This window comes from Trachymyrmex cornetzi, unplaced genomic scaffold (genome assembly GCF_001594075.2).
Source record: "Trachymyrmex cornetzi isolate Tcor2-1 unplaced genomic scaffold, Tcor1.1 scaffold327, whole genome shotgun sequence".
NCBI classification, from domain to species: domain Eukaryota; kingdom Metazoa; phylum Arthropoda; class Insecta; order Hymenoptera; family Formicidae; genus Trachymyrmex; species Trachymyrmex cornetzi.
Genome location: NW_017297972.1, coordinates 122,110 through 136,040, shown reverse-complemented (window position 1 = coordinate 136,040; position 13,931 = coordinate 122,110). Strand labels below are relative to the sequence as shown.

The 13,931-nt window shown below is 32.4% G+C and overlaps 1 protein-coding gene across 3 annotated transcripts in view; it reads left to right on the top strand.

Annotated features, from left to right (window-relative positions):
• The window catches only part of Surf1 (surfeit locus protein 1), a 44,169-nt gene extending 33,434 nt beyond the window's left edge, over positions 1-10,735 (top strand). For all 3 annotated transcript variants that reach the window (XM_018510240.1, XM_018510241.1, XM_018510242.1), the window contains exons 2-5: positions 9,617-9,738; positions 9,883-10,080; positions 10,194-10,364; positions 10,488-10,735. In XM_018510240.1, the coding sequence (XP_018365742.1) occupies positions 9,617-9,738; positions 9,883-10,080; positions 10,194-10,364; positions 10,488-10,701 (705 nt within the window). In that variant the 3' untranslated portion in view covers positions 10,702-10,735. The remainder of the gene's footprint in view (positions 1-9,616; positions 9,739-9,882; positions 10,081-10,193; positions 10,365-10,487) is intronic.
• Positions 10,736-13,931: the final 3,196 nt, after the last annotated feature.

Genomic DNA, 13,931 nt, shown 5'->3' with positions numbered 1-13,931 from the left:
CCACGACTTTTTAACAACTTCAACGGGAGTTTCAGTCATAACTTTTTGTTTTGACGTCTTATTATATATTAATGATTTTAGACGTTCATTAAATATAAGTTTGCTATTGAGTCTAAAAATTTATAAGCAATGTTTTGGTACACCCATGGGCTCACCTCCGTCACCCATTATTGCGGATCTGGTGATCAGGAGACTTGAAAGGTTATCCTTGATGTCGTTTAACAGAAGTTTTCCTTTTTACTACAAATACGTTGACGATATTTGTATGGCGGTTACTCCTTCTGATATTGACGCGCTACTACAAGCATTTAATAGTTTTCATCCTCGCCTCCAGTTCACTATCGAAATCGGAGGAGACAAACTTGAATTTTTGGATGTCACAATTTTTAGACTCAATAGCAAACTTATATTTGGCTGGTATCGTAAGCCTTCCTTCTCTCGTAGATTTCTTAATTTTAATTCAAATCATCCGGTATCTCAGAAAAAAGGCACTATATATTCTTTAGTGGATAGAGCGTTCATTCTTTCAGATTGCTCTTTCCACACCAAGAATTTAATCTTCGTCATTAACATATTACTGGAAAATGATTACCCGTTACCATTTATATTCAATACAGTTAATCAACGTATTAAACAATTATTAAAAACAAAATATATGACACAAGACAATTCTACTGAAAATTTGAATGACGTACAACCGTCTTCATGGCTTACGGTTCCATTCCTACCACATCATACGGAAAGATTCAAGAAATTTAGTAATAACGACGTCAGAGTGTCTTTTCATAGTCCAAATAAGATGGGAAAATATATACAGGTGCAGAAAGATTCACTCTCCAAAAACTCTAAGAACAACGTAGTTTATAAAATTTCTTGCGAAAACTGTGACGCGTCTTATGTCGGTCAGACGAGCAGACAGTTAAAAACAAGAATATCCGAGCACCGTAATCATATTAGACATGATGCGTCAACCCGATCTGTTATCACTGAGCATAGGCTGCAATACGGTCATGAATTTCAATGGGATAATGTTGAAATTCTTGATGAAGAACCGCGTTACAGAAAGCGTTTAGTGTCGGAAATGCTCAATATTAAAAGACAGAAAAACAGTCTGAATTTGCAAACGGATACTGAAGGTCTCCATAAAGCATACATTCCGATTATAAACAAGTTTTAACATTGACGCATTTGCAGTCTTGCTCAGTCGACACTGAACTCTCGCAAAGATACGATCTATTGTAAGGAACGTACAATAAGTCTCACTTATGTGTGCTGAAGTTAGTTATTTTTGTAATGGAGTGAATTACTGATTTGAACCTGGTTTCTTGCAAGTGTCTATGATTTCGACTAATGGAACGAATGATGGGTCCTTCCTGAGAGGTTTGGCAGAGTTCTCCTAATTGAAACCTACATAACATATAGAATTTTATCTCTTAATTTGGAAAAATTTCACAGTGGATATTTCCTTCACTTCTGATTTTCCAACCATGGTGAGCAATGTTCTGACTCTGACGGGGGACTCATGGATTCGGTTTTGGAAAGATGACTTATTCTCCGGCGTATGATCAATTAATAATTTTTTCTTCTGAAGAAGGCTCAATCCAAAAGCCGAAACTTGTAAAGTATTGTTTATATATATACATATGGCTAATTTTAAATGTTTTATTGCCGACGGTCAATTTTTGTTAGAAGTATGTTGCGCATACTTAATTTTAATTTGGTTTTATTTCCGATTGTCAACTTATGTTAGAAGTATTTTGCGCATACTCAGTTTGATTTTATAAGTACTCTATTGTAATATGAATAATTTAATCTTGAGAATAGTTAAGAGAGAGAGAGAGAGAGAGAGAGAGAAACGTAATGTTAATTATACACTTTTATTGACTTATATTTAAATTGTTACAAATTTGATCATTGACTCTTATTTTGTCTTTTTTCACATTGTTTATATAATTTGTATTAAGAGTCCTTGATTTCTTTGTTATTGAAATATACTACTGTTTATAAATTTAACGCACTAATTACTACGCAGTTGTTGCTCTCAATCGTCCATTTTTATTAATTATTGTTTGTTTTAGAATCGTGTGTACTCGTTTGTACCACTTCACTTTTCGTTTGTTGGGAAGAGTGGGCATGAAAGAGATATGTTTTGAAAGAGCCATTTCATGTTGCAACTTATTGAATATAGCCAAAAATTAAAAAATATTTTTATTTGATAACAGTACTAAAACTACGTCGTCCATAAACATTTGACAGTCATCGTCAAAATGCGGGATTCTTTCATTGCATACCTAGGAGTGTTCTTTTCAATATAATTGTACTTTTTTGGTATAATCTGGAAATTTTAATACGTCAATAATTTTTTGAGATATATCGTACTAATGACCATTACATTAGGAAGTTTTTGCAGTACCGTGTATCCAAATATGATAAATGCTAAATTCTCGTTATTTAGTGGAAAGTCGAATTACGCATGTGTAGTTTCGATTTTCCATTAAATAACATGATTTTATCATATCTGGATACATGATACTGCAAAAACAGCGTGGCCGTAATGAGATACAAAATTATCGTTACAAAAAGTACGTTTGTTGAGTTAAATTTCTAAGTTGTTTTCTTTTATTTGCGATTAGCTTTTAGAAAAAGTATTTTTTTATTGAATACTATATACATAAACGTAACTAAGAACGTAGTTACAAATTCTTTTGCTTATTTTGGTTCATCAGATATTCTGTTATTAGATTTGGTAAAAGTATCGGTTAGGGGACCAAGCTCTAATGACCTCGACCTTGACGTATGTTGTCAAGGCCATGACCCTGAGTGATCTCCAACAAGTTTTAGCCGTCTCTCGTCCTTTATTAAAAATTTATTGACAAAAATAGTTTAAAAAATAACGTATACGATATCCCTTTTCCAACATATAAAACAGAAATTTTCTGCTTTAAAGTATATTTTATAACTTTCCATGCGAAGCGACTCTCACCTTACCTCCCCTCCCTGCTTGGGGGCGCACGACTTTTATATTTTCTTATATAATTTTTGTTCTTAAAATAGAACATTTTTTTCTGTTTTACTCTGCATACATGGTTTACGATACATGGTTTGGTTAGGGTTAGGTTATTATATACCTATATTACTATATGGGTGTATAATAACCTAACCCTAACCCTCCCCTAAACTACATATTTACCCAAATATTCTGCTAAAATAGTGAACTTGTGTTCGCGTGGAAAGTCGTGCCACTAGGCAATGGAAGAGGTGGAATGCAGTAGGTGGGTATAGTTTAGAATAGTTTCTGACGTTATACATTTAGCTGATATAAAACGTTTTTTTCAAACTTTTTTTGTTAGTAACTTTTTAATGGAGGACGAGCGACGGCTAAGGGTAAATTTTCACGAGCTGCTCAAACCGGCTGTTTCAGCGACAAAAAGGATCACGTGATCAAAATGGGCATTTGATATTCATCAATTTTGACCACATGATTCTTTTTGTCGCTGAAACAGCCGGTTTGAGCAGCTCGTGAAAATTTACCCTAAAACTTGTTGGAGGTCACTCAGGGTCATGACCTTGACAACATATGTCAAGTTATTAGAGCTTGGTTCCCTAATCAATACTTTTCCCTTCGATTTTTTTACACATAATGTTATGAAAGATCCGATATTGAGAGCAATGAAAGAGCCAGTTCTTTTATTGCCGCTTTGCACGATTTCTTCATTGCATACCCAGGAATGTTCTTTTCAATATAATTATACTTTTTTATAGTATAATTCAGGAAATTTTAGTACGTCAAAACTTTCTTGAGATATATCGTACTGATTATTCTCAGTATACGCAGTCTTCTTCTTTGAGGAATATCCCTGTGCATACTTTATTGTAAGTAAATACAATAGATTTTCAAGTATTTCTGCATTATAAAACGGTATTCCTTACGATTCATAGGTTATATGTTACTGTTAGATTAGATTATATTTGGTGCTTTCCAGCAAGCGATACAGTGTGACACAGTGATCATGTCATTTTCGTTTAACATTAGGAAACAACAAGGATATATGATTCATTGTGTCATCTGTGTCTCTTGCTAGAAAGCATCCATTGAAGCATTCCTGACTTAGCTTCCGTATTTCGCTCTTTTCAGATCTAATTCAAAATGTGCTCAAACAATACCAAAGATAAGCCAGAGAAAAAAAAATGACCTTTTGTTACTATTATGTAGAAAGCCATTAAAAGAGTTCTTGATCATGATCACACCCTCAACAATACTGCACTAGTTCATAACATCTCAAGAGTATACCTGGCTAAAATTATAAAGAGAGCAAAGACTTAGATAATTCATATGTTCACTGTCCTAATATAGGCAACCGATGCATATTTACATTACAATAGGAAAAAGAAGACTACCTTAACACAGCATCAAAAATGTGTCATGGCCTATCATACAAACAAACAAGAAATTTTAATATGTTGAAACACTTTCCGTTATTCCAGACAAATGGAAGGCAAATAAAGAAGCGAGTATTTACTGGCTACGAGGTTTTATGAAGCGTTACAAAAACCTAACAATTCGCAAACCTGAAGCCATTTCTCTTTCAAGGTTTTCAAAGGAAAACCATGGGTTTCAACAAAAAAAACCTTAGCATGTTTTTTGAGAAATTAACCGCATTTATGATCAAATATAAATTTCACATTTAATTTTTAACTTTGATGAGACTGGTTGTAGTACGGTCACAACTCATCCAAAAGCAATAGCTCAGCGTGGAACAGAACAAGTGGGACAGGTTACTTCCGCTGAATGAGGGAACTTAGTGACAGTACTTTTCATGATCAATGCTTCTAAATCCTCATTGCCACCTGTTTTTGTATTTCCAAGAGTTTGTTACAAGGATATTATGCTAATTAATGGCCCGGCAGGGCTTAGTTAATAGTAGTGGTTAGATGAATGAAGAATGTTTCATGTCAGCACTTCATTATTTTGTGAAACATGTTAATCCAACAAAAACAAATCCTGCATTGATCCTTATGGATAACCATTATACATATGTCAACCTTTCAGTGATAGAATTCGCTAGGAAAAATCATATAATTATTTTAACTTTCCCATCACATTGTAGCCATCGCTTGCAGCCACTTGATGTGACTATGTTCGCGCCATTCAAATCGAGATATAAAATAGCAATGAATGCATGGATGTTATCAAATCCTGGTGTTATACTTAACTATTTATCATATGGGTTAATTTGTTAAAGAAGTATTTTTGACATATTTCACGCCTCACAATAAAAAAAAAAAACATGGATTTGCTAAAATCGGCATACTATATATCCATTAAATTCAAACATATTCTCAGATGAAGATTTCCTTCCTTCATATGTTACTGATCGGTCTTTGCTTACTGAGAGTGACTCCTAACAGCAATCAGAAGAACAACTTAACATTGTGGAAGTAACATGTACTCGTATAACTCAAAAACTAACTCGTGTAACACAAAAATCTGAATCTTTTAGTCAGTTATCGCCACAACTTAGCACTTTACGAAAAATACAGTCTGCGCACTTAAACATATATGTCCTTTTCCGAAAGCAGGGTTTCGGAAAAAGACAATAGGTTAACGTAAAATAAATTCAGCAATTATAACAGACACTAGAAAAGCAAAGAATATTAAAAAAAGAAATCAAAATCTAAAAAAAAGAAAATACAGAATATGACTACGAAGAAATTTATAAAATTGCTCAGGAAAAAAGTTAAAATTAGTGACAGTAGTCAAAATAACCAGGATATTTCATTACGTAGCAATAATTTACTCGATAAAATTTTAGAAATTTTAGAAATGAGGTAGAAAAGAATGCATCTAATACTATGGCAATCTCTAAAAATACCAAATCATTGAAGTTTGGTCACAACATGACAAAACGTAATGACAACAACTGTTGTGTCTTTGTAATAGATTATTCTGTAAGTATGGAAGATTGTTATCAGTGCAAATTGTGCCCTGGCTGGGTTCATATTTCATGTGGCAATAAGGGAAAAATTTTCATTTTTTTTACAATAATTGTTTTTAATCAGAAATATTACTTATATTTTTTTATTTTTCACACATTTATTAATATAAAAAAAAATATTTGTTAAAGAATGACATTTTTATTTGACTTGTGTTAAAGCTTATGTAATTTAGTATCCGGATCTTTCAAAACCACCTTGTTTTGAAAGAACTGAATTTCCAGTTTATAAAAATGGTGATTAAATCTCTGTTAATAATTAAATTATTTTTCTGTTAAGATCTTATAGACAAATGTGTATACTTAAGTTTTAAAGTAATTTTATTTGTTCAACACCAGATTAAATTTTTTTTTCCATATTTTGGAAAAAACTGGCTCTTTCATGCCCACTCTTCCCTAGAGTCCTATATTATAAGAGATGCGCCAATGAGATTCGCTTGCTGATTGGTCACCAATCAAAACCGAGAATATCGGGCCCGCAGCTGATCGATTATCAATACAAAGCAGCTGTACTAAAGATCTTGTACTAAGATTCTAGAAGTTAGGTTGAAGGTACTACAGTACTACATTAAGAAACATTCTTATTTTCCAACATTATAAACAACGTTAAATAAGAGACTACAAAAGTTGCGAAATATCAATTGAGAAATGCAGATTAAATCGATGTGTTGTGTGACATCAATATTTTTAAAACATTTAAGTAAGTAAAATTATCATCATATGACATATTTTGTTGATCATTATCTTATAGAAGTCATTAGGAGTCACCGCTAGATATTTATTGCGTGATATTCTCTGATATTTATAATCTATAATTATAATATTTTGGACGTTTCGGCTAACAATTTCGAGCCATCCTCAGCAATAATAAATTACCGCTAATCATCCGCGTCGTCGAGCTGCATCTCGCACAATCGCAGCTACAACCATACTGCAATTGTATTGGAAATGTGGTGAGAGACAACCATCTTCAACATAGTTAATGTTGCGCCATCCAGTTGCTTAGCTGAGTGGAATTGATAGTGGAATTCAAGCTCATCTCCAATCACAACTAAAAGTGAATCCAAGCATCGTCAGTAGATAACATTATATTGATATTCGATGTTAATTAAATTCACAAACATAATGATCCGATATATGAAGAGAAAAATTCTCTGCGTGTTATCACAAATCCTTCTTTTATTGCAGTATGGTTGTAGCTGCGATTGTGCAAGATGCAGCTCGACGACGCGGATGATTAGCGGTAATTTATTATTGCTGAGGATGGCTCGAAATTGTTAGCCGAAACGTCCAAAATATTATAATTATAGATTATAAATATCAGAGAATATCACGCAATAAATATCTAGCGGTGACTCCTAATGCCCATTGTTGTATATACATTTCGTTTTAATATTTAGAGGAGTCTATTGATTATATTTTTCTTCAATTCTTTTTATAGGAGTCAACTTTTTTTAATAAAGAGGAAAAACAATGTAATGAAATTGATATTTCTAATAAAGTATCAAATGAATTTTCTGCAAATGTTAGTAAAAATAATATGCTTACAATTGTATGAAATGTCAATAAAATTTTCACATCGTTTGCTATAACTTATGTTTTAGATTCATGCGACTCAAGAATATAGCAAATGATGTGAAATTTCTGTTGACATTTCATACAATTGTGAGCATGTTATTTTTACTCACGTTTGCAGAAAATTTATGCTTTATTAGAAATATCAATTTCATTACATTGTTTTTCCTTTTTATTAAAAAAAGTTGGCTCCTATAAGATAATGATGAGCAAAATATGTCATATGATGATAATTTTACTTACTTAAATGTTTTAAAAATATTGATATCACGCGTATCGATTTAGTCTGCATTTCTCAATTGATATTTCGCAACTTTTGTAGTTTCTTATTTAACATTGTTTATAATGTTGGAAAATAAGAATGTTTCTTAATGTAGTATTGTAGTACCTTCAACCTAACCTTTAGAATCTTATAGCGTATTCGATTTACTGACTCGACCCGACTCCGAGTCAATGGTCTGTTCTGTTTAGCTGCAAAAGAAGAGCTAAATTATACAAGAAATGCAGCTAAAAAGAACAGACTGTTGATTTGGAGTCGGGTCGAGTCAGTAAATCGAATACGCTATTAGTACAGCATCTTTAGTATAGCTGCTTTGTATTGATAATCGATCAGCTGTGGGCCCGATATTCTCGGTTTTGATTGGTGACCGCTCAACCAATCAGCAAGCGAATCTCATTTGCGCATCTCTTATAACATAGGACTCTATTCTTCCCTACCTCAAAGGGTTCGGAGATGCACCTTTCAATTTTTGCGCAACCTCTATTTGCGAAATTAGCCAATTTACACGATATCGAAAAGCGACCAACGGCATTCGAAAGACAATAGTTCGTACCCGTTTGTATTTCTTTCGTTTTCGTTTGTACATACCTCAAAGAGTTTGAAGATACAGCGTTTTTTAAAACTTCGAAATGCGCTAAGAGAGTAAGTCGCTCATTTTAAAAGATATCGAAATGCGATCAACGACATTCGAAAGAGAATCGTTTGTACTCGTTTGTATCTCTTTCATTTTCGTTTGTACCTAAAAAATGACCGACTTACTTTTTTACCGAAATTTTGAAAAACGCTGTATCTCCGAATCCTTTGCGGTACAAACAGAAATAAGAGAAGGAGTACACACGGGTACAAACAATTCTCTTTTGAATAATATAAACAAAATAAAAAATTTTAAATTTGCGCGCTAGTCATTTTGAGGTACAAACGAAATAATGATCGGTACAAACAGGTACAAACGAAGTATAAACGCGCTATAGTATTCATTTTGATTTTTAAAAGTTGGGCGCTAGGTTTACATTGGTGTTAGTTGTGGAGCTGTATGTTAAATGATGTTGTATTATCTGTATACGTATAAATAAACTGTAGATACAAACTTATACTTGTTGTATGTACGCATATTGTTATTATTATATATAATAATCGATGGAAAAATTTATATTAATGGAAAGGATTACCTATGATAAAAATCGCAGTTTCTCTCCTGTCATGTCTTGCGACGACTGTCAATGAAAAACGAAAAATTTGTTACGAAATTAAGTGGAAGAAATTCTACCATGGAATTAATAATGATCGAGAAATAATGATCAAATTCGTTATCTTGGGTGTAATTAAATATTACGTATAATTATTACACTGTCTTCATTTTTGCTAGAACCGATATGCATAATGTCTATTATATTTTGACTTGTCTTTAGTGTATATACTAGTTTAATAAATATCTTTAAAGAAATGTTTTAAAAAACATCTTTCAAGAGAGATTATTTTGATATCTTTAATATATCTATTACAAATATTTTAAAGATATCTTTCAAGATTTCTTTAAGACGTCTATAGATATCTTTTAGAAATTCTACAAAGATATCTTCAACAAAATCTTTATAGATATCTTTTAGAGAACTTCTGGATATCTTCTAGAAATATCTTGAAGATATTTTTAAAAAGATATCGTTTAGATATCTACAAGACCTCGATATTTTCTAGGCAGTTCTGTCAATAGAGATTTTATCAATAATTAAAAAATTTAATTTTTATATGTTGTATTTCTGTATTTTAGGGAGTACCTGTTGTTACATTTGCACTTGGTACATGGCAAATTAAGAGATGGAGATGGAAGCTGGATCTAATAGAAAAGCTAAAGCAACGTACTTCAGCAGAGCCAATCGATTTGCCATCAGAGTAAGATTATGATATTAGAAATTCTAAAAGAAAAAATAAATTTGTAAAAAATAATACTTACACACACAATATAATATTTTAAATTAGAATATTATATTGTAAGCACTATTTATTGTAAACATTTGATAAAAACATTTTTTTTAGCCTAAACGAATTAAAAGATAAAGAATATTATCGTATAAGAGTGAAGGGGAAATTTTTATATGAAAAAGAATTTTTGATAGGACCTAGAAGCCTAATTATTAATGGGGAAGCTGTTAGCGAAAAAGGTGGTGGAATATTTTCTCGCAAAACAAGTTCAGGATATTATGTGATTACGCCTTTCAAACTGGAAGATAGGGAGTAATTATGCTTTCATTAATTGTTGATTTAAAAGAATTAAGAACGAACTAAAACTCAATTTTACATTTTCTAATTCAGTGTAGAATGAATTTGGTATTGTTTCTTGAGTTTAGCTTGATTATTATGGTAAATCGTGGATGGATTCCTAGATGTGATCGCTCAACATATAAAATGAGAAATAAGATTATAGACCCCATAGAAGTTACTGGTATTATTAGAGCAACTGAAAAGCGACCTCCATTTGTGCTCAATAATACACCTGCGAAAGGTGTATGGCATTACAGGTAAAGGCGCATAGTTTACTTATTTTATTAGTCATTTTTATAGTAATCAAACTAAAAAAAATATTTAATACTGTGAAAAACGATGTTTTCTATCACATAAAAATTTAACCAAGTATGTTCTAGAGATTTAAATGCAATGGCAAAGGTAGCAGAAGCAGAACCTGTATACATAGAATTATTGGCCGAATATAATACACCTCAAGGTCCAATCGGAGGCCAAACGAAAGTGACTTTAAGGAATGAACATTTGAGTTATATAATCACTTGGTACTCGTTGTCTGCCTGCACGAGCTACATGTGGTTCCGACAGTTTATACAGAAATTACCTCTTATTTAAATGCATTTAAATATTTATATACCTGCTATACATAAAAAAATATAGAAATGTAATTATGTGTATATAATAATTATTATATATAGTTATGCAATTGTATATTTGTCATAATAATTTTTAATTACGATTATACATTATACATTTCTAATTAGTTTTCCAATTCTAATTACATATTTCATTGTTTTCACATCTTTATGAAAAATCAAAATATAATTACTTGATTAATGTGAAATGAACGGATACAAAACTAGAAAGGAAAACGTAATTCTTCGAATTCTTTATTTCGTAAACATAATAACTGTGAATGTGTTCCATCTCTAGAACAGAAATATCATCTAATTATTCCTCCAGAAAAAAGCCTCCCTGCCTTTCGCTATCATAATAATAACAATGATAACTATAACAGCAATCGTTACAAGCTTTCACTAACAAAATCTTTAACAATGGTCATGGTGTACAACACGGGTGCCCAATTAGTTAGTTCAAAGGGCCACATTTCAAATTTTGACTATTGCCCGTGGGCCTTCCCGCCACGCACGTTTTACTCACGTGGAATACGGTTGCGGATGCGAGCTCGATTAGAAGGCTGCGCAGACCAGACATGGGCATCTGTGGTGTACAATATACTTCCACGGTCAGCATAAAAAATATTTTTATACAAGTATGAAAATATGCAATATATAAATTACATTGATTTATATAATTATACTATCATATAACACATAATAATGACAATACATTAATAATAATATAGTAATAATATACAAAAACAGATCGAACAGGCAATTAGCAAGACAATCAGGACATAGTAACGAATGTAAAATAAAATAAATATTTCATTAAAGTTCGTTCTTGTGCTCATAATTCGCATCTTTTTTATAAATTTTTAAAAGTTTATGAGAATTGAAATATTTTGTTTGGTTAATCTTTTAATTAAATTAAATATTTATAGTTATTTTCATATTTAAAACTATTCCATGAAATTCGTGTGCCTTAAAGTATTTACAACAAGATTGTTAATTGATTGTTTCGCTGATCCTTAATCGATATTTCGTTGTAAAAAGTCATTGTCATAAAATTGACGAAGTTTCATTAAGATTAACATTTTTGTTTTGTTGGTGTTCATTATGTCGTTATTATTTTGCGAAGCGAGATATACATCATACACCTTTCGCAGGTGTATTATCGAGCGTACATTTTATTGTCGCGGTATCGATGTGATGTTCTTAAATTAGTTTAAACACATTGATAACAGTATCGCTTTCTTACGTATAAGATCCGTTCTTGAAGGTTGGCATAAAAACATTACTTGTTTTTATTTTATTTATACGCGAAATATTTCGGGAGAATAGGTACATAACAAAGAATTCTAATTTTGAAAGCATACGGAATTAGCTTTTACTAAGAAATGAAGAGACGAGAATGGATTGCTCAACTTCGTAGATATTACATGTCTCTCGGCTGAAGCTTTATATTTAATAAATTTAAGAACAATGAATAAAATTCTTTTATTTAACAATTAGTATGATATGCGATTATAATCCTCTAAAAATTTAACTATCGAAGTTAATCACGTCTCCAAACTTTCGCTTTGGCAACACTCGATGCACCTTTCTTTGGAAATATCGTGTACACATTTTTCGACTCCGAAAATAAATCTATTCTTGCCTTAAACTTACGAAATATGAAATAATAGACTTTCTAGATGTATTAATTGTGCTAACTTTCTAGATGTTTGCTAGATATACTGTTCATGCGACGTCTTCGCAACGTCTTCGCAAGAACATTGAAGGCAAGTCGCATATCGATTCCCTCGATCGTCGTACCTTTATTGATCCCTTGCGTATTCCTAAGGAATATCCTTATATACTATTATCGTATTGCACTATATTTTATCCATAGTGACTTTCAATTATACATTTGGCCGTAAGAACCACAACGACCATTAAGGCCCGTCTACAATACACGGAGTAAGAAGTAAGAGTAAGAAATTGACCAATCACAGTCGATTATTCTTCTCACATTCGACTGTGATTGGTCAATTTCTTACTCTTGCTTCTTACTCCGTGTATTGTAGACGGCCCTTTAGGCGTCGTCTACAATACACGGAGTAAAAAGTAAGAGTAAGAAATTGACTAATCGCAGTCGATTATTCTTCTTGCATTCGACTGTGATTGGTCAATTTCTTACTCTTACTTCTAGACGACGCCTTAGGACCATGGCATACAAAAAACTTAAAGCAGTAAGACGTAAGCAGTAACGAAATCAACATGTTGGATTAAGGGCTACCGCAGACAAAATTTCTATAAGGCGTTGTCTACAATACGCGAAGTAAGCTTGGTTTAAGAAGTAAGAGTAAGAAATTGACCAATCACAGTCGATTATTCTTTTCACAATCGATTGTGATTGGTCAATTTCTTACTCTTACTTCTTAAACCAAGCTTACTTCGCATATTGTAGACAACGACTAACAGTAACCTCAAGACGTGAACTTAAGCCGATGAGCCAATCAGGATACTGCTTTAGATCTACGTACTCTAACGGAAATAGAAATAGCAATAAACTTATCCATAAGATGAGTTTCAATCGGCTGAAATTCATCTTATTGCGAGGTTATGGATAAGTTTACTGTTATTTCCATTAGATTACGATAATAGAAATAATCCATTAGATTATTTCTATTAGATTACGTAATCTAAAGCAGTATCCTGATTGGTTCGTTGGCTTAAGTTTACACCTTACGCATACTGTTACGGAATTTTGTGTGCGGCAGCCCTAATTACTGCTTACGTTATGGCCCAAAGACATGGAGAATGGACTGCGCGATCCGTGTAGTGGTATAGGATATGTTGGTCGAGGAAAATGAGAGAGAGGGACGTAGGTTGCGGCCAATCTGTCTTTTTCTACTCAACGGTGAAATTGTGATGTTCCGGGCCCCGTCCTTATGGAAACAGACACTGAAAATTTTCGAAGAAACACTGAAAATGAAGGGTTAACACTCAAATTTGAGCGTTAACCTCTTATTTTCAGTGTTTTTTCGAAATTTTCAGTCTGTTTCCATAATGGCGAAACATAATTTTAAAGCTTTGTAAATGAGATATTTAAGCTTTTCACGAATCTAACCTAATATGTGTACCTACTTATGAAATGATCTTTTAGATTCTTTATCTCCTCGCCACTTGCACACCCAACAAGTATACACCATATTTCTATGTACTTCTCTAATACAGACT